General features: G+C 34.3%; 1 protein-coding gene across 7 annotated transcripts in view; it reads left to right on the top strand.

The window, feature by feature from the left end:
- TCF12 (transcription factor 12) overlaps positions 1-21,102 on the top strand; it is a 404,997-nt gene that overhangs the window by 359,866 nt on the left and 24,029 nt on the right. For 4 of the 7 annotated variants that reach the window (XM_074234589.1, XM_074234588.1, XM_074234592.1 and 1 more), the window contains 7 exons: positions 1,982-2,087; positions 3,213-3,352; positions 3,632-3,776; positions 4,080-4,144; positions 11,431-11,509; positions 19,764-19,837; positions 20,810-20,881. In XM_074234589.1, coding sequence (XP_074090690.1) covers positions 1,982-2,087; positions 3,213-3,352; positions 3,632-3,776; positions 4,080-4,144; positions 11,431-11,509; positions 19,764-19,837; positions 20,810-20,881 — 681 coding nt within the window. The remainder of the gene's footprint in view (positions 1-1,981; positions 2,088-3,212; positions 3,353-3,631; positions 3,777-4,079; positions 4,145-11,430; positions 11,510-19,763; positions 19,838-20,809; positions 20,882-21,102) is intronic. The other 3 variants (XM_074234591.1, XM_074234590.1, XM_074234595.1) reach the window with 1 other exon arrangement.

Raw genomic sequence — 21,102 nt, 5'->3', positions numbered from 1 at the left:
AAGATGGAGTTTAAGAAATGGACAGGTGTATATTTGCAACATATAATAAGAGTAGATATTGGAGATAAAAATACAAGGTGTATTTTTTTCACTCTTCTCGGTACATTTTGGACAAGTTTGGTTCATTTCTAAATCTTTTTACTCATTTTCCACCTTTTTGGAATTATAAAAATGGGAGGAGAGGCTTCAACGTTACAAAGTTTAGAGGAGGAGGGATGTGAAGACTCTTAATCCCCCAAAAGTTGAACCTACATTCTAACTGTGCATTAATAATGAATGCTGGCACAATCAGCAGTGTGAAAAAAACTTAATAAACCCCACCAGGAAAGGAAGTACAGTGAGTGAACCACTGGACTTAAATTTCTTTTACTAGAACATCTGCATTGCATAGATCTTCTCAGGCAAGAAGTTGAATCTCATCCTTGTTAGATGCCATAGGTATAGCCTTTATTCTTAAAATTTGGAAACTTACCATGGTGAATAGCCATTAAAAATAATATAACCATATTTAGTTTTTCTGTGCCACCAGAAAAATGAAAATGTATTTTTAGTTCTTAGCACAATTTTTTAAAAAGTCAGTTTATTAAAACTTTAAAACTGCACCAAGACTTTTGGGACACCCATTAAGAGAGCAATTTGGGCAAAAAGACCTATATATTATATAGCACCTAAAGGCCTGAACTTCAATAGTACTTGACTGTGCTTTCTGCTTGTTTAGAAAGAAACTGCATTTAAAAGGACAGAGATATTTTCAAACTTTATGGTTTCATATACTAATCTAGAGGCTGAAGACCTCTGTAGCCCCTTTAGCTTACTGTGCATTAAAATATTTCTGCTTGGTTTATTTTATTTTTTTTAAACCATTTTAAGTCCTGTTAATGTTGTTGTACTCCCACAACATTTTGACATGTCAGTTTTTATTAACAATCAGATACCTAATGTCCTTAACAGCTCTAAATCTCATACTGTGAAAATTCTGCTGAAATGAATGTGGGTTCTTCATGTTGCAGTAAAATTTAATTTAATATATTGTTACCAAAGTAATACTTGTCAATGAAATAATTTCCCCTGCTCCTTACAAATCATCCCCTTGTTTTGTGGATAATCCTCTCAGAAACATCATACCTTTTTCCTGGTTTATGTGTAGTCCATACATAATAAAAACATTTTTCTAAGATATATTTGTTTTCCCTATTTGATTTCAGCAGCTGCCATAAGGATAGTTTGATTATTAAGGTTATTTGGCTGCCTAAATATGTTGATCAATTGCCAGTTCAAAATATTCATACTGTGCTTATATAAAGCAAAGGTTTACCAAGGGAAATTGGTACTCCACTGAGAAATCAGAATGAGTTGCTGGGATTTGTTTGTTTGTTTTCATTTTTAAGCAGTATCAGATTTGAAAGATTATTTTATATTAAAGTTTTAAAATCCCACAGTAAGATACAGACATTACTTTCTTTTTATGGCTACTCTATCAAGTTAAGGACGGATACGAATGGCTTGCACAATTCATACCCTAGGTGTTTAATTCTCAGCATTTACATGGGTCACTCACATTTTATCTAGTTTGATTAAATTGTAATTGTTTGGTATTTTAATGTTTACATCAGGAGTTTGAATTTTATGAATCTAGTTTATCTTTTGGGGCCATATTTAGTGAGGATTTTATACTCTGAATTTTGTACCACAAGACTGTGAGATTTGTGTTTCATAAGCAAATTCAACATTTATGCTTTTATCCAGCCACCTGGTTTAATTGGCACACTGTGAAGTGTGTTATGGGGATGTTCATAGTGTTCTGCTCTGGCAGTTTGCTAAACACAAACATTCAGACGGTGAAATTATTATATGCCTGTCTTTTATATGTATGTTTTGTGGGGTTTGGTGCTCTTTTTTGAGTTCTCAATTAAACTTTGCCTAAATGATCTCCAGAGATAATGTATTCATTTTTAAAATTTTGTCGGTATTTAATTTTAAGGTATATGCACCATCCCCGAATTCGGATGATTTCAACCGAGAATCTCCTAGTTACCCATCTCCCAAACCACCAACCAGTATGTTTGCTAGCACTTTCTTTATGCAAGGTAAGTATTATTTAAAAACAAACAAACAAACAAAAAAGCCTCAGTACATGCCACTGTGATTATCTTTTGCAAAATAAATTGACACTTAGTCATAAAGTTTCAAGAAAAAAAAAGTGGTTGCTATGTGACCATACAGGAAGTTTGATATAAATTATCTAGGTGTTTCTGAGTGAAATAAACTGTCCTTTGATTTAAAGGTTTTTCAGTGACGTTAATTGCTGACTGCAATTTAGGTGGATTACCCGCAGACCAGATGGGCAGTCATCCAGGCTTAGATTTGTAAGGGGCTTCAGAATAGCACATTGGAGTAATTGAGAAAAATGAGGAAAGGAATTCTTGATCATTCTGAAACCTGATTGGACAGCTTTTATTGACAACTAGTTCAATTTTTAATTACCCTTTACATGAAGGATTTAGAACAGTATCACACTTAGAATTACTAATATAAATGTGGTACAAAGAGTTGAGAACCGGTTAAGTCTTTCTAAGAGAGAAAAAAATAGCGTTTCCTTCATGTCTAGCAAATCGTTTCATTTGGACGGATGTGGTTTTGGACTGGGGAAAACATACACTACACATGAACAATAAATTACTATATTCAGAATTATGTGATTTTTATATTAGTGAATAAAATCACTACTGACACATTTTGATTAGAGGCTGAATATAATATAGTAATTATCAGTTATTTGTCTTCTTGAAAAACCTTATTTCACTATGTTATAATGTTTTAGATAATATAAACTGCCCATTATAGATTAAAAATTTTTTCCATTCTATATTTATGGTATCACTTAACCAAACTTTTAAAGATCAATATTCCTTTCTGTAGTCTGGAATTTTATCATTTTTCTTGATATGAATCTGAACTTTCTTAAAGGTTTTTAATTAGATTAAGTACTTGGTATTTTCTTAGCTGCCAGATTGTATTTCAATTGTTAAAACTAATTCTTTTAAATATAGCAAAGTAACGTGAAGATAGAAAAACTAGGTGAAGAGTCTTACTACTCACTTGAGAAAAGCAAGGAGAAATCTAGAGAGAAAATTAATTTTTTTGTCATCAATAACATAAAGTAAGTGCAATTTCTTTGATAAGAAAAAATTTTGTTTCTCTCTTCTTTCTAGATGGGACCCACAATTCTTCTGACCTTTGGAATTCATCAAATGGGATGAGCCAGCCTGGTTATGGTGGAATTTTGGGGACCTCCACTTCTCACATGTCACAATCCAGTAGTTATGGCAGTCTACATACACATGACCGCTTGGTAAGTTATAGCCCACAATTAAGGCACAGTAGCTTTCTGTTTCTACTTATATTTCTTTTACGATTATAATTATAAAATTAAATTTTCACAAAATGCTCAAATTTGAAATACTTCTCTGCTTAACACATTCTACATATGCAGCCCTAACACAATCAAAGTTACTTAGATGCTAACTTGCAACGTTCTTTTTGACATATTGCAGTCATTGTTTAACCACGTGTGCATGTGTATTCAGGAAGTGCAACTGATGAAATCTTGTCTTTTTCTCCTTTTTTCTAGAGTTATCCTCCACATTCAGTCTCACCAACAGATATAAATGCAAGTCTTCCACCAATGTCTAGCTTCCATCGAGGCAGTACCAGCAGTTCACCTTATGTTGCTGCCTCACACACTCCTCCCATCAATGGATCAGATAACATTTTAGGTGAGCATTTTAAGGTATTAGAATTAAATTTTGGGGTTATCTGTAATCCTACACATCTTTTTTTTTTTAAGTGAGTAATTTTTTTTTTAATTTTCATTTAACAGCCCTATAGTGGCTCAAAAGAAACTTATAAAATCGCCATGTTAAAGAATATTTTTTGTATTAGAATGACAGATGTAGAATTACTAAACAGCATACCTTAGAAATAACTGGACATTTACCTTGTTTATGTCAGAGGCATGTAAACTTACTTCATAGTGTGAAAGTAAACTCTCTGTTCATTTTCCTATTCTTAATATCCAGGAACCAGAGGGAATGCTGCTGGAAGTTCACAAACAGGTGATGCACTTGGCAAGGCTTTGGCATCTGTGAGTATTAACACTATGTATAGTATGGATTAGAAGTTATTGAGTTTAGGGGTATCTTTTGGGGACTATAAATATATAATATAAAATGTGGTCCATCGTTTCTAGATTCCCATATTACAATTACTTAACCCTTTGTTAATCACCAAACTCCATACTGACTCTACAGTTAACCTAGAAACTTAAATTATTCAGAAGCGTTTTCTTGGGGCAGCTAGGTGGCACAGTGGATAGAGCATTGGCCCTGGAGTCAGGAGTACCTGAGTTCAAATCCAACCTCAAGACACTTCATAATTACCTAGCTCTGTAGCCTTGGGCAAGCCACTTAACCCCATTTGCCTTGCAAAAACCTTTTTTAAAAAAAAGTGTTTTCTTCCTTCTCTCTGTCTCTCTCCTTTCTCCTCCCCCTCTCTTCCATTCTCTTCCTCTTCCTTTCTTCTTGCTCTATATGTATGTGTACATTCATATATATATATATATATATATATATATATATATATATATATATATATATATATATGCATATATATGTATATACATTTATGTATGAATATACTTGTGTGTATTCATACATGAATAATGTTCTATATCAGATATAAATTGATTTTTAAAAAATTTTTATTCATAGGAATTAACCTTCTGACTCCATTTGAAATACTTGCCTTCTCTACATGTGGATCAGCTATAAGTAGATGGAAGAATATATTTGTACATTTTGCATCCAAAACACTAATAACAAAGTTTAGTGTATCAGTTTATTCATAAAGATTTAAAATATATGTTCAGTGACCCATTAAAATGGGACAAATGGGAGCAGCCAGGTAGTGAAATAGATAGAGCACCAGGTTGGAGTCAGGAGGAACTGAGTTCAAATGTGATCTCAGATACTTAATAATTACCTAGCTGTGTGACCTTGGACAAGTCACTTAACCCTATTGCCTTAAATAAAAATAAAATTTAAAAAAAATAGGATAAATAGAACCAAGAAGGACAACCCAGCTACTCCCTTAAGAGTCAAAGAATAAAATGGATTTATAAGGAATTTTTTTTATAGGCAAAGTACTTTGCAAATAAAAGAAAGGGGGAATAAAACAACTACAGATAGACTGCTTATCATTTCAGCTGCAATTGATCCAATCAGGAAATAAGGAAATGAGAGAACAACACTGCAGATTCCAAATTCATTTTAAGAATTGAGGCTAAAATGAGTAAAACAGTGTTTTGTTAAATTCATAATAAAATTACCATAGTATTATCTGGGGAAACTACTTTACATCATACTGTTATCAGCATATTGATAATAAAGCACTGATTATGTTTTAGTGTCTGATTCATAGACAATCAACCTGAAATCCTCCCTTTTCTCACTGCCAACTAACTGGAAGGCAAGGCAGTCATCACTAACTCACTGGAGTCTTAACTTAGTTCTTTTGTAATAGGCTTGTGCTTTGTAGCTCAGAAGTTGTCCCCAGGCTGCTCCCTGTCCTCGTTTCCTTCTTTTCTTAGCAAATATGCTCTTACAGATCTTACAGACCTGACTTCTTTCTGACACTAATATTCTTGGTGTCAAGTAGATCTGTTGATGTCCACTTAGCAGGTGGAGTGTTTCTTAATAGGATTGGTGGAAAAGCCACCTTAGTATTTTATGGAGACAAACCACATAGAATCTCAGTAATCAGTTATGAAAAGCCACATAGAGTCAGTAATCAGAGTTATGGAAAAAAGTCAGAGGCAAAATTCTAGTAGCCAAATTCTTAAATTTCAACTAACTAGTAAATTGAGATTTTTGAGAATGGTTCCTACTAGACTTTATAAACTCATAAGTTCCTTCTGAAGGCTTGAGGTACATAAAGTATCTGTTAATCCAAATGGAATCTGGATGCAACAGGAACAATAAACATTCAATTTTGAGATCCTTCAGGCTTTTAAAATACTATCTTGCTGGTTATAAGGAATGACTTTCTGGAAAGAAGACTATATTGGGAAATGTAGGTGATTTAAAAACAAAATATTATCAAAAGTGAATTTTTAAATAATAAACACACCCTTAGTTAGAGAACTCTACTTTTCAAACTGCTTTCACATACATCATCTCAAACTACACAATAGCACTATGAAATTAGTGATTTATAACAAGTTTAAATTCTTTACACAAATCTTGACTTGTAAACAGGCAGAAGTTTCTGACATCCTCAGCAATCCTCCAGATACATTTTCAGGTACCTCTAGGTCCGAGTACTTTCCCTTATTGTGACTAGCACGCTAGCCAAACCAGGTTGACATTTGGAAAGAATTCCAAATTTACTATGAGTGGAAGCCAGGGAAGAAATGTTTAATCGAGTTAGTGGGTGGGCTTTGGTTGTCATGGAAACTTAGCTCTGTCATCCTATGTTGTTGCTTGGCAGGAGCAGCCAGGTCATTCCATAAATCATTTCTGTCATAGCTGATGGTGATGCATTCCATCTGCTCTATCACTGCATGCCATAGTCTGCACACTTCAAATCCCTTGCTTCAATCCATCTGCTGCCCTCCCTCAGTCCCCCCACCCCAAGAGCACATTCTTTCCCAACCCCCTACTACAGACTTACTTTTACAGCAAATAGATATGTCCTAAAAAAATAAAACACTAAATTGTCAATGGAGAGTGTGAGTAGATAGTCAAGCATGTTGAAGGATGGGGAGGAGAAACTTAATGATTGCTATAAGGGAGAGTCTGATAATATACATTTCGAAATTTCTATCTTGAGTATTACACTTTATTTGGGAAAAGTGAATGTAGCAGGCCCATAATGACATTATCACAAAATTTCAAATGCTTTAGATTTTTAAATATTTAAAGGGAACATCTGATTTTAAACTTAGAATCTCCCAAGTTGTTTTTAAAAATCATTTCTGGTTCCCAAATTGTCTGTTGATATACATCTTAGAAAGGCCTTTCATGTGTGAAACATCAGAGGGTACAACCTTTGTTCTTCAGTTTAGGTATTAAAGCACATGCAGAATACTGTGTGATTAAACATGTAAGGCCAGATAATACATTTGCAAAGGTTCTTTTATTTTAGGTTTAAGCCAGGATAATTGTGGTCTTAATCTCAGGGTAGCAAGAAAGAGAATTGTACATGAAAGTATTTACACAAAGTTCCCAAAGCCCTGTGGATTATGCATTAGTTTAGATAATGAACTAGTGTAGATAGAAAGAAAAGAAAATCTGGGTATTCGTGCCATTTCTAATGTGTTTCCCTGAACATTTGCCAGACAATAACCCTTTAAGATTGTGCCCATGGAGGGTTATATGGAGGAAGAAACATCTGGTTTATTTCAGTGCCTAATACCAAATCAAAACACTTGGTCTTTAATTTAGAGGAGATCAAACAGGAGGACTGTTTAACTTTGTTGATTATATCAGACCTCTTTGTGATAATTTATGTTTTGATTCCTACCTCAGAGCAAGAATAAATGTGTTTTTTGTGATCTTGATGGTTAAATGGCCAGTAGTCCCTAACAAAAGAAAAGAAAATGCAGGGAAGTTGACTTTTAAAAGTAATTCACGAAATAAGTTTCTTTGTTGCCTTTGACTCAATAACATTAGCATAACAAAGATTAACTGAAATGTGCACTGTAGTGTTTAAAAAATTGGGCTAACAGCTCGGAGGTTTGGCTCTGTGGGCTCTCCATTGTGTCCTTTTTGTCTAAGGCCCTTTTCATTAGACCCTGGCTTATTGGCACCCTGCTGATTGGAATGGACCATGACTGATAGGAGGAGGAGTCTCATTTGTTGCAGTAAAATGAGTCATGTTACCGTTTAAGCCTGGCAGAAGGTATCAGAGTTATTCATCATTGGTCATTTAACAGTACAGCAACCATGGATTGCATGCAGAATGAGCTCTTACTTTGTGTTTACGCCCTGGTTTCTCAATGACTTTTTTCCTCCCCCCACCCCCATTTTTAAAGTGCATGACTTTTTCCCCTTTTTATTTAACTCCACTGTGAGATCTCTTTAAGACTAGAGATTCCAACAGAAAATGTATTGTTGATTTAGTCAAATTGGGTGAATGCTGTATTCCAAATAAAGCATTGTGTGTGCGTGTTGAGTTTTTAAAAGTAACACAAGTTTTACAAACTTGGGAAATTCTTGTCTGATTTGGTGATGGTAGAATATGGTGTGTAAAACCAAAGTGAATCAAATGATCTATTCGGATTTTAGAGTAAGCATGATTGTTTTACATATTGTGTCATTATAGTCGCATACAAATTTATTTCTGTACATTTATAGAAACAGCATGGAACAAAAGAAGGTAATGCATCTTGTCAAGTTGTCTGTAAACTCAAGAAACACATTGCTAATAAACCTGTATGTATCATCACCTCAGTCTTGGGATGGGGGTGTCAAAGAAGATGATGATTGGGAGAAAACTTTTGTTGTGGGAATGGAGAAGCTAAGTTACAAACTCACCAGAAATGCTTTTCCCCCTTAATGATAAATTTGTGTTACTCTTTTCCTCCTTTGTGAATTCAGTCATTAAGAAAAAGGGGGGGGGGGGCTTACACATATTTTACATAGAGCCAAAGAACAGTTTTGCTCAGTCATTGAAAGATAGTAATCCTCATTGTCACTCTCAGTTTTGCCTGTTTCTCTGAAGTGTAACCTCTTCCTTCTTTGAGATAAAGGAGCTGTCACCAGCTGTTGACATGCTTAGGGAATCATTTGGTTGCAGTAGAGAGGAAATCAAGGAAATTGAGGGTTGACAGTCCACTTCCACCTTTGAAGGCCCTATATCTGCCAAATAGAGTGATATTGGCAGCTTAATGTGTTAGGAACAATTTCTGAAGCCTCACTCTAACACTGCTCTCAAGGTTTGTGCCATAGAACTGCCTTAAAAACATCTCATTCCACAGTTCCTCTGGTTTTTCAATAATTACCTCCTCTGTATGACTTCCATGACCAAACTGCTGAATAATGAATTATACTTTTTATCAAAGTGTGTTATAGTCATAATCGAATTTATTTGTCTAGCATATCACATAGGTCGAATTTAGATGAGTCCAAGGGTTGAAGTTCAACTGCTACCAGCTAGCTATCTTTTTTCCTCCAGTGTTTAAGGAACTTTATAGGCAATACTAGATTTTTTTTTTCTTTTGGAGTTTTGTTGTTGTTTTGGGTTTTTTGTTTGACTTTTTTTTTTGCAGCATCTCTTTAAGGAGGTTGTAAAATGAAGAGGATATTTGGATATTTGCTGTTTATCCATTTTATACATAAGTACATTAAAGCTAGTAAGTTGGCCAGATTTTTAATGGTAACAAAATTAAGTGGATCTTGAGTTCTTTTCCTCTTGCATCCTTCAGTTGGTGCACTACCAAATCAGCCATAGCTTCAAGAATGAATGTCATCATTCTTAAAAAATAGTTTTGAATCCTAGGATCCTAGGACATTTTATAAATCAATTAATAAGCATTTATTTAGTGCCTACTATATACTAGGCACTGGGGATACAATGAAAGACATCAGAGATATAGAAATGTTAGCATATACCTTTCTTTAAAGCTTTGTCTGGTTTCACTTAACCCTAAGCCCATGTTGATTTGCATAGTTGAACTAGATCACATATGTACAAAAGCCACTAGGAATCATAGTGTGACCACCAGCTAATTTTCACAGATGTCACCCAATAACTCAAAGGGCAACAACTTGAAATTAATTCTAGTGACAATGGACTAGTAATAGTGACCATGGAGAAAGCTTCTACCTCCCCATTACCAATTTCCCTAACTTAGTCATCTGAGCAATTGCTCTTTATATGCTTTCCAACTTGACTTTCCAGTTTCTAGTATTAATCATTCAGTAATGATCCTTAAAAACTGTGTTCTTGTGCTGTTATGACAGTGTGGTAGTATCTTATAAAAATTGGGTGACTTCTAGTTGAGTTAGATATATTTTTATTAACCTTTTGTTAAGTCGCTTTCTACAGAAATCTTCAGGTTTGTTAGTAGTGACTTGTGAAATTACTGAGTATGAGTTTCTTTACAGAACACTGCATTATCTTAAATATTTATTGATTAATTTAAAGACCCCCCCCTTGTCCCCTTTAGACAACATCACTTCCAAAATTGAATCTTCTAGGATCTAGTATTTTAGTGGAAGCTTTGAAGGTGACAATTCAAGACTCAGTCCTTTCTATTGGGAACAACTTTATAACCACCAAGAGTTGTTCACTCGAAGACATTCAGGGAACAGCAACTTGCTCCCAGCAGTTGGCAAATTTGCAATAAGCTGGTTACATGCACACTTGTAAGAGTAATTTGTTGTATCCATTATGGGCACAGGATTGGCCCAAAAAGAAGCTCTTAGTGCCTCAATTGGGAGAATTTGTGAAATTTCTGTGGTTGATTAGGTAACCTTAAGGAAGCTACCATCTATTTCGGTTGGCATACAAAGTCACTATAATGTCATATAACTGCTTTTTTTCTTGATAAACATTCCAGAATTTATACATCCAGAGGCTTGTTGTTAACCTCCAAATAGTCACCTTATAAAGCTATTTCAATAATGATAACTATTGCTCAAAACATTTTTAGAACAACTTTTGTAGATTTTCCTTCTGAACTTTTTAATTACCCACAAAGGTAATTAGTTTTCCCTCTTGTGAATATATTTGATTTTTGGAAAATTGCCCAAAGTCCAGTGTACACTGTTGGTGATCAAATTGGATGCTGCCATTTCTAGTCAAAAGAAGCTTTTAGTTATAAAGTAAAGAGTCTGGTTTTCTTGTGGTGGATTATACCTGGTCTCTACAGAAGGTACTTCTAAGAAAAGGGATTCTGAAAATATTTTGAGCAGTATCAGCTTCATAAGTCTGACTTTAAAGGACAACAGTCATTCATGTGTATATATATTTATGTGTTGGCATATTTTCTCTATCTTTATCTTCTTAATCTCATTAATATACATTCACATCTTGTATTTTAATAGTCATTTCAGAAACTATTCATTGTTCTCACACTATCTGAAATAACAAAGAAAGCAAACAAGGTTCTCCAAGTTCACCTTATAATAGAAATCATATGATGTTTTGTGAATATTAATATAAAAAACTGAGACTCCATAACTGAGTGTTTCTTAAGTTTTTTATACAATAATGTCATGCTAGGATTGATCAACATTTTCTTACACTGTTGGCTTCAAAAAAAAGGCAACTGAATATTTAAAAAAATTAATTCAATCAGTAGTTCTGATTTTTTTCTTTTGTGTCAAATGTTGATAACTAAATTTACTTTTTTTTTCATTTTATTAGATTTATTCTCCTGACCATACCAGCAGTAGTTTCCCCTCAAATCCATCAACGCCAGTTGGATCACCATCACCTCTTACAGGTATGTAGATTTCACTTTTTTCTTAGCTAGCATGAGAGTTGTTTTTATTTTATTTTGACTAGTAGTGGGTTTTTTATTTTTGGGGGGGAAACAAATTATGATTTTTTAAAAAGGTGTAACAAATATGTACAATGATATACCTGTAAGAGTAAGGGGAAAAACATTTTAGTGACTTCTAGCTAATTTAATTTTTGTTATTTCTTATGGAAGTTCAATAAATGTTCATTGACAGCAAAGCAAATTATTGTTTGTTTGGAAAGAGAAACTATGAGAAGAGTAAAATCCCTTAAGAATTAAAATGCAACTCGTGATTTTCCTCACATTCTAGAGTTACATTGTATTTTTTGAATTTGAATTTGATCATGACTATTTTTGTTTCTTTTAATGGCATAACTTTATTTGTATCTCCCTCAAATCTTTATATGTTAACATATATTTCACAGAGTTAAGAACGATATTTTTCTCTGTTTAGCTTTGGTTTTATGGAAAGAGTCCTTGTGTGAATGACTTGCACCTGATTAAATGTTAAAATATTTAGAGTAGAAAAAAATGGGAGATGGCAGTGTAGTTTTTTTTTCCTTATTTTAAACAAGATTGTTTATTGCTAGTGGAGATATATTAGTTGTTGAGATTTTGTCTGTTGCCAAGTTATTAAGACTCTAATTATAATTTTATTTTTTAATGAATAAACTAAACTAACATTAAATCATTTATTGTAAGTTAGGGTAAATTTTGAAATTTGAACTGTGCTGTACTTTTTTGACTAATAATATAAAAAATTCAACAACAGCAGAGAAGTAAAAGTAGTTGAGTCTGATCTCAGGGAAGTAGCTAGGCAACTTGGTAGTTAGGGCCACCGACCCCAGTACTTCCTCCTATAACAATTGGACTATGAATTCATTCACTCATTCTGATCAAGCAATTAGTTAGGTCCATGTGGCTTTTCAAGCCTTCTGCATTGCCTAGTCTTTCTGAAAATAAGGGCTCTTGGGTATAGCCATCTCCCATCACCTGTGCTTTGGGTCTGAGTGTTGCACGTCGGCTAAGAAGCATTCCAACATGGAGATGATGAACTACTGGCAGCTGTTTACAGCTCTTAGCGGGTACTGCAGCTTTCTCAGACACTGTGGCCTCAGCTGTCTAGTAAAAGTTGAACAGCTGTTCCCCACATAGACAGAACTATGAAAGCCCCATTGACTTAAAGTTGTTGTTTAAAAGGGAGCTGGAATTACAGGCAGAATGATGTAACTTTAACCCTGTTCAGCCCCCGTGGCACAGTTTTGCTAAATTATCAATGTCATTTTTACCACAGCCTGTTTCCCTTTCTCATCTGATATACCCACATTAACTCCTACTAAATATGTTCATTTCCCCCACACACACATCCTATGCCCGCCCCACCCCCCACCCCTTGGCCAGTCATCTACAAAAGCTGCCTTTTTGTTTTAATTAGCACCGAGTAGAAAGCCAGGCAGCAGAAAAGGCTGTCCTTGCCTCTGAAAGTCTGGGATCAAAGGCCTATCAATGAAATGACATAATTGTGCCCTCCATTTGCATTTCTTAAAATAATGGTTCAAAATAAAAACTCAAATCATTCTCCACCTTTCTCCATATTTCTTTCATATTTAATGAGTGTATTCAGTGACTGTCTATGGACTGAGAATACCTAAGCAACTGTTCTTAAGTAATTGTTTTATTTTCTATAATAACTGAAAAATTCACATTGAATTCTGTAATGAAGTAATTAATGGGTTTCTTCTTTGATTCAGCAGTATTACTGAAAGAAAAAATTGTCTTGTCTATATCCTTAGTCTACTGAGATAGCCAGTCAGTCAGAGACTCTTAAGTTTATGCAGGTGCATATCCCTCCCCTTTTTGGTCCCTTTTCCTTCCACAGGAGTCCTCCCACCTCTAAAACAACAAAGCAAAAATAGAAAGGAGAAGAAAAGAAGTAAAAGCATTTTGTCACAAAACATTTCCAGCAGGGGGGAAAAAAAGTTAATCAGAGTTCCTTATCAATGTGGAAATTTGCTTTATATCATCTGGGGAGGAAAATCCTTCCTCCCCTTGTGGTGCTTCTTCTCTAGGCTAGCCTCTATAACCAACAGGGTTGGTTATATGAATATGAAGGAGCATAAGTAAGGGCAGAGGCATACATACCCCTTTTCAAAGTTGGCTTTCTTGTTTAAGCCCAGAACGCCAATTTTTTTGCTTTCTCTCTCTCTTCCTTCTTTGCATAATCCTTGGGAACTTTCCAAATTATGGCAGATTTTTGCACCTAGAAAAAGTCTTCACCAAGAGGCTCCTTGGAGGTGATTTTGTGTTGGGGGGAGAAGAAATGAAAGTAAAAAAAGGCAGGTATTTTCTTAAATGCTTGGAAGTCAGAGGTGTATGTGTGTGTGAGCATCCACTGTGCCCTAAAAATTTTCAGTTACTTTTACACCAAATAATTTCAACCCTCCCAATGAGACAAGTTGGAGAGAGAAAGGAACATAATTAGGTTTTCAAAAGTATTTATTTGGCTACCTTTATGTCTGGAGGGTCTGGGGATAGGAGCAGGTTTCCCTTATTTGTTGTAAGATTAAACCCTAGTCTTCCCCTTGATGTCATGTGAAAATAGGGATATGAAGGAGATATGCAGTAGTAGAAAAAGCCTAGACCTGAGTTCAAATGTGGCCTATGCTATTTATTCCCTTGGTCACCATAGACTTTAAACTCATCTGTAAAATTAGGACTTTGGACTAGATTTATCAAGGACCCTTCCAGTTCTAATCTGCTAAAAAATGACAAATCTCCAATAATCCTAGTGCCCAGCATCATCCTTTATAGAAATCACAGCAGTTAATACCAAGACATGAATGCAACTTGAAATCATTCACCAGACATTTATTGAGTTACTATTATTTGCAAAGTACTGTGATTAATGAGCTAGGAATTACATAGAAGCACTGACAGTCTAGAAAAAAAGTATCTAGTAATGCAAAACCATGAGCTCTAAATACCAACAGATTAGTATAGAAAGTAATGTTAGCAACAAATAGATGAGAAATCACTTTGAACCAGAAATGTTCTGGGCTAGAATTATGTGGTAGGTGCTATTTGAAGTAGGTTTTAAGGAGTTGCCAGCATTTAAGTAGAAAGAAGAGTAAGATATTGAAGATGAGGAGAATGACATGAACTAGGGTACAGGGGTAGGAAACATTGAAATCAGTTTGACTAGAACAGTATTCATATTGATAAATGGTGGGAGAGAAGTGATCTGTCATTGACTCCCAGGCTAAAGAGTTTGGACTTTACTGAGAAGGTAGTGAGGTACCATTAAAGGTCCTGATTAAGCATGAGAGAACCACAAAAATGTGGAAATGCATGTAATGGATTTCTCTCTGAGACATGAAATAGTGGATTTAGTTCTCATAATTAATTAACCAGCCACAGTAGGTAAAATTCTTGCTAAATCCCACCCAGAGTGAACTATGCTTTGTAAATCAGATCAGTAGCACTGGATGATTTGATGATCAAAGCTCTTCCAGATTTTCTTGTCAAGCAGCTCTCACTGTTCTTATCCCAGCTATCTCGGTTTCTGAAAAAAAAAATTGTTTAATGTATTTTAATATCAGGTACGTTTACTACAAGCCTTTCTGAACAGAAGCCAGTTTTCTTAGGTGCTCTGCAAAGAGCCGAAGGCACTTTCAAAAATAATTTACTAAGTTTCTATTCTTATTCTTTCTATCCTAGGAATAGTTTCTATCTGGTAATAATATAGTAAGAGTGAGACCTCCCATTCATCTTATATAATGTAGTCTAAGCCCAAAATTGTTCTTAGAATGTTATAGGATCATAAGACATTAGAGCTCCCAAGGATTATAGAGATCTTCTAGTACAAATTTCTACTTTTACAGATGAGGCTACTGAAGCCTGGAGCAGTTTCAGTGACTTTCACAAGGTCATACATAACAGAACCAGAATCTGAACCAGGTCCTCTGAATATAATTCCAGGACTCTATGAGTATGACATTACCAATAAATTAATCAACAAGTAATTATTAAGCATTTCTTTTGTGTTAAACCCTGGACTTAGAAAAATTATTGAAAACAGTCCTTTCCTTCGAATAAATTACATTTTAGTCAGATGAAGCAACAGTTATGTGTGTAGTAAGTGTTTATACATATACACATGCATGTAGATATAGATATAGATACAGTAGATACCAGGTGACTTAATTGGGAAGATGCTACCAGCTTAGTGAATCAGAAATGACCGCATGTAAAAGGTGCTTAAAAGAAGGAAACCTAGTGATTCCAAGTAAATCATTTCTCACTTCTCAGAGCAGTAAGAAGAGACTGTTTCTAGACATAGATGTTGTAGATGTCTGGGGCAAAGGTATAAGGTAGGAGACATAGTGGCATGTATGAAGAAGGATAAAAAGACCACCATGAATGTATAGGAGAGTAATATGTATTTAAAGTTGGAAAGGTAAATTGGGGCCTGGTTGTCAAAGGTTATAAGTGTCAAACAGTGTATATTTGACTCTGGAAATAATAGGAAGCTCCTAGAATTTTTTGTTGGAGGGGAGTTATCTGGTCAGATTTGTGCTTTAGGAAAATTAAGGTTAGCAGCTATGAAAGGATTGATTGGAGAAGGGAGAGACTTGAGGCAGAGAGACGATTTCAGGAGGCAGCTGCAGTTGTCCAGGCAAGAAATTGATGAGGACCTCACCTAGTTTTGTGGGTGTGTGAGTGGAGGCAAAAAGGATAGGCACTTTAGTTTGATTTTCCCTTCTTCTGTATTGGTGCTGTAATTGTTAATTGCAGACTTGAGTTCATTTGGAGAACAATTTCTTTAAGGCGTCAAGTACAGAAGCAAGAATGTATGATAGTGGGGGGCAGCTAGGTGGCACAGTATATAGAGAATCAACTCTGGAGTCAGGAGGACCTGAGTTCAAATGCCATCTCAGACACTTAATATTTACTTGACTGTGTGAACTTGGGCAACTACTTAACACCATTGTCTTGTCAAAAAAAAAAAAAAGGTGGGGAGAATATATGGTAGACTTCAGCACCAGTATTTGAGAGTTGGATCAACAATTTGTAGAGATGGAATACATATAGTGGACCAGAGTTTGTTGGAGTTTTCCTTCTCAGAGTTTAAGTTTACTCATTTTCAGTCATGTCTGATTTTCAGTAACCTCATTTAGGGTTTTCTTGGCTAAGATACTGAAGTGTTTTACCATTTTACAGTTGAGGAAACTGAGGCAAATTGGATTAGATGACTTGCTCCAGGTCACACTTCTAGAACGTGTCTGTGGCTGGATTTGAACTCAAGTTTTCCTAACTCCAGGCTTGTCACTTTCTCCACTGTTCCACTTAGTTCATTCTCAGTTGACTGGAAAAACAAGAGTTGCAGAATATGTGCTGCCACTTATGTACAAAGACCGCATTATTGCCAGTCATCATCAGTGTACAAAGTATTTTTTTTAATCTGTCATTTCATTTGATATTCAAAACAACTTTGTGAAATAGTAGAAAAGGTGGCATTTTCCCCATTTTATAGACTGGGCAATTAAGACCTGGAAAGGTCAAGTTACAAGGTCTGATATCACACAGTTATTGCTGGTAGCAAAATGAGAACCCAGATTTCTGAACTCCTAGTGAAGTTTTTGTACAAATATACTATATTACCTCCTCCTTAAGGTTTTTGGGGAGTCCTTGGTGAGTAATGATGAAACATCCTTTTAAATTTTCTTACTTTGTACCCCTGAGACCAGCAATTTTTGTCTTTGAGATGGTTAATCTACTTCATGAATTTCTCACAAATGAATTGATCATTTGTCTTAAAACTTGTTTTGTGCTCTAATTTGTAACCTTGATCTAATTGGTCCTTCCCTAATCATTTGAGTGGTAAAAGACCAACTCAAGCTGGAATAAGTCCAATAAGCATGGTTTGTGCTGTTTTATAGGTTACATTGTTTTAGCATTCAGTCCCTCAAGTCCTTAATGAACTCTGAGTCTAAGAATCATTTAATTTGAATAAACCACTTATTCACCTTGTGTCACTTAGAGACAAAAATAACAAAGATTTGTTTGGCACAGCTATTTCAGAAACTGTTGATAATAATTTGGAGATATTTAAACTTAAAGTGTTTTATTAGAATTTCTTGTAAATAAATTTCAAAACTAGAAGTTCATTCAAAGAACAAATTGTTCTTTGTGGGGTGAGGTGGAGGGCATATGAGAAACATTAAGAATGGTTACAAAGAAGTTTAGCCTTGCCTCTCCCACTCCTTACCTCACATAGCCCTCTAAGCACAAACTATCATAGGGGTCTTCAGTTATAGTGTCTGCCTTAGGCTAAATTAAACAAAATGTATTAATTCCATTCTTTCAAAGCCAATAGAAAAGTGGTATGAAATAATAGAATTAGCACTAAGTTTGAACCTTGAAAACCTGAATCCTAATTCCAGATCTACTGTCATTAGCTGTATTAGGTGGGTGTCTTCTTTGAAACTCCATTTCCTTATCTAGACCAAATAGGAATAACAGTCTTGCTTTATCTTTTTCACAGGGAAACTGTGTAGAAAGTGCCTTGTATACCTCCAGATACTACTTAAAAACTGGGATCATTAATCACAGTAGTTAGAGCTAGAAGGGAACCTTAGAAGTTATCCCTCATTTTATATATGAGGAACCCTAAGGTGACAGTGGAGAAGAAATCTGACCAACATCACAGAGTTTAAAAAGGAAAGGCAGGTTTTGACATCCTTTCTACTCCCTGACAGTGCCTCCTTCTATATGGAATCACAGTGGATCATTACTAATCACTGTTCATATGGAATCTTAGAGCCTCCATTTACCAGATCAGATTTGCAGGAAGATTTTTTTTTTAATGATTCCCTTTTCTTAAATGAATGTCTTAACTTTAAAGAGCAGCTATTTAAGATCATGCCATTAAAACTTCATCTCAGTTTTCTGGCTGCAGAGCTCTCATTGTTACTTTAAACATAAGCCCAAAGGCCTTTCCTTTAATGAGCTGTTTGGGATTGTATGTCCATAATTTATTATTGCAGTTTGCCTTATGATTATGTTTGTAAGTTTAATAGGAAGTTTTAAATGGACACAAAAATAGTTTATGTCTGTATTCTGTTTTAAAGAGATGCTTTGTTAATTGATAAAGAAAAATACATGTTGTGTCTTAACTTCGTTTTATATTTTAAATTTTCTTACTCAGCTACTAAAGAGCATACATATAATTAATTATATGTAATGTTATTTGGTCATTTGGAATATGTCTCTTTCAACTTGCAATAAATATATGGATGATGTGAATATAATTGCCAACCCATGAATGTTTTTATCAGCTGAAATGAAATACAGTGTCTTCTAATTTACCTTAATATATATTGCATTAACAAATGTATGGTGGTATTCTATTTATCTTTTGCTTTTCTAAATGTGACTAAATTAACCTGTAACAAATTTGTAGTTGGAATAATTATTTTAAAAAATGAATAATTTAGACAAACTTAACTCTTTAATTATAATATCAAATTTGTAGTAAAATTTGTTTTGCCTTGTAGATATTTTCAAAAGAGAAATTTAGCTAGGTGTCTTTTTGATTAATTATAAATGATATATTGTCAAAATCAAAATTGCAATAAATTTGTAAGGATTTATAACATTGTGTTTTATTATGGTGAGATATTGGGATTAGTCAAAGGCTTTAAAATTTAACATCCCCAGAGATAAGGATGATATATTCCTTTATTTCAGTCCTTGGTTTCATTTTTATTTGCTTCTCATATAAATATATGTTTATATGTATATCTCTTTAATTTTTTCTGTGATTTTACAATTTTCTTCCTTTTTTCAATCCTTACTTTATTTTTCCTTCATTTTGCTAGAGCTGGAGAACAAATAACCACTTAATAGGAGAATAGAATTTTTGCAATATTTTAAAAATCAGCTACTTTTGGTAAAATATTTTAGGTTTGTCAACAACAAACAATGCAAAACATCTACCACTTTTTAAAGCTTGAAATAATTCAACTTTTCACACTACTAATGTTGTGTAAACTTAGTAATATTTCCTTATTTCCTTTTGGTGCATCATAAAGATCTCTGAGTTAATTTGGTCTTTGGGGGTTTTTTTGTTTCTGTTTTTATTGTTGTTTTTGGTTTTCTATTTTTTTATTTATTTTTTTCGATGTAAAGATAATTTTCATCATGCATTTTTGTAAATTGTTTTTTCTTTAAACAGGTGCTAGCCAGTGGTCCAGACCTGGAGGTCAACCCCCCTCATCTCCAAACTATGAAAATTCTCTGCACTCCCTGGTAAGAGTCACTTTTAAAACAACAATAATAATAGCAACACATCACTTCAATCTAAGAATTTGAGTTCATTTTAGTTAGTATATTCCTTGCATATCAATGAATAAAACAGCAGGGCAATATTATAAGTGAATTCTTTGCTAACAAATGGTCTCGATGTAAAACACATTGGGTGTGTCTTTTGCCATCTGTTCTTTGGACAGGCTTAAGACATCTGCTGTTAAAATACTGTTATGAGATTCCCATATCTTTGACAAACCCAGAGCTGAGTTCTGTGTGCATTTCCATGTCTTCAAATAAGAGGAGATGCAACAAAGAACAATCCACAATTATGAATCTTACTGTATTTTTGTTTGCTTTTCACATGTGAGAAAACTGTGTTTTGTGTATTGCATTCCTATTCAAATAGCAAAATATGTAAATATTTTCTATGTGGTGTTAACTTTATCATAGGGAACATTTTCTTGCATCTTTCCCAGGAAAAATATGTAATGTATTAGTGTAACAAGTAAAAAATAAAGCAACACAGAAGAATTCAGGATTATTCTTGTATGCACTGAATGTGTAGAGCTGGTGGTAGGTTGTTAACATTTGTTTTTTTCATATGCTTATATTCTTTGTATAGGATTAGAAAAAGAAACATTGTAGTATTGAACCACGCTTTGAGTATCTGTTGATATTTCTAGTTTCCAAATATAAAATTTCTTTTTTCTGTGACTAACAGAATTTTTTTAATCAAAGATTTTCTTCTTTTCCTACATTTTGTAATCAAATGTAAACAATATGGATAATTTAGAGTGCTAACCTTATAACTCAGAATTAAGCATTTAGCCTTCTCATACCTTAATACAAGCAGATCTCTATATTAACTTAACTAACATTTTATGCTGACACGCACATCAGCTATTTCCTCATCTCTTTTTGGAATTAATCTTAACCTGTGCTTTGCTTCCTGTTCTGTCTTGACTTTGCCAGAAAAATCGAGTTGAGCAGCAACTTCACGAGCATTTGCAAGATGCAATGTCCTTCTTAAAGGATGTCTGTGAGGTACTATTTCTCTTTAGATGGTGCCTTTTTGTGTTACAGTTAATTCTACTCACCAGTACCACTTTAAATCTTTCATTAGTACAAATTACAAAGTCTTTTAACCTCAAACATTTTGCCATTTCATTTTCTATAGAATTTCAAGAGTAGGCTTCTTTTTCTTTTATGTTCAAGAGAATGATTGGGTTTTTTTAAGTGGGACTTACTGACATATGCTTTTGATT

This window comes from Macrotis lagotis, chromosome 4 (assembly GCF_037893015.1).
Source record: "Macrotis lagotis isolate mMagLag1 chromosome 4, bilby.v1.9.chrom.fasta, whole genome shotgun sequence".
NCBI lineage: Eukaryota > Metazoa > Chordata > Mammalia > Peramelemorphia > Peramelidae > Macrotis > Macrotis lagotis.
This window is presented reverse-complemented; position numbering and strand designations above follow the sequence as displayed.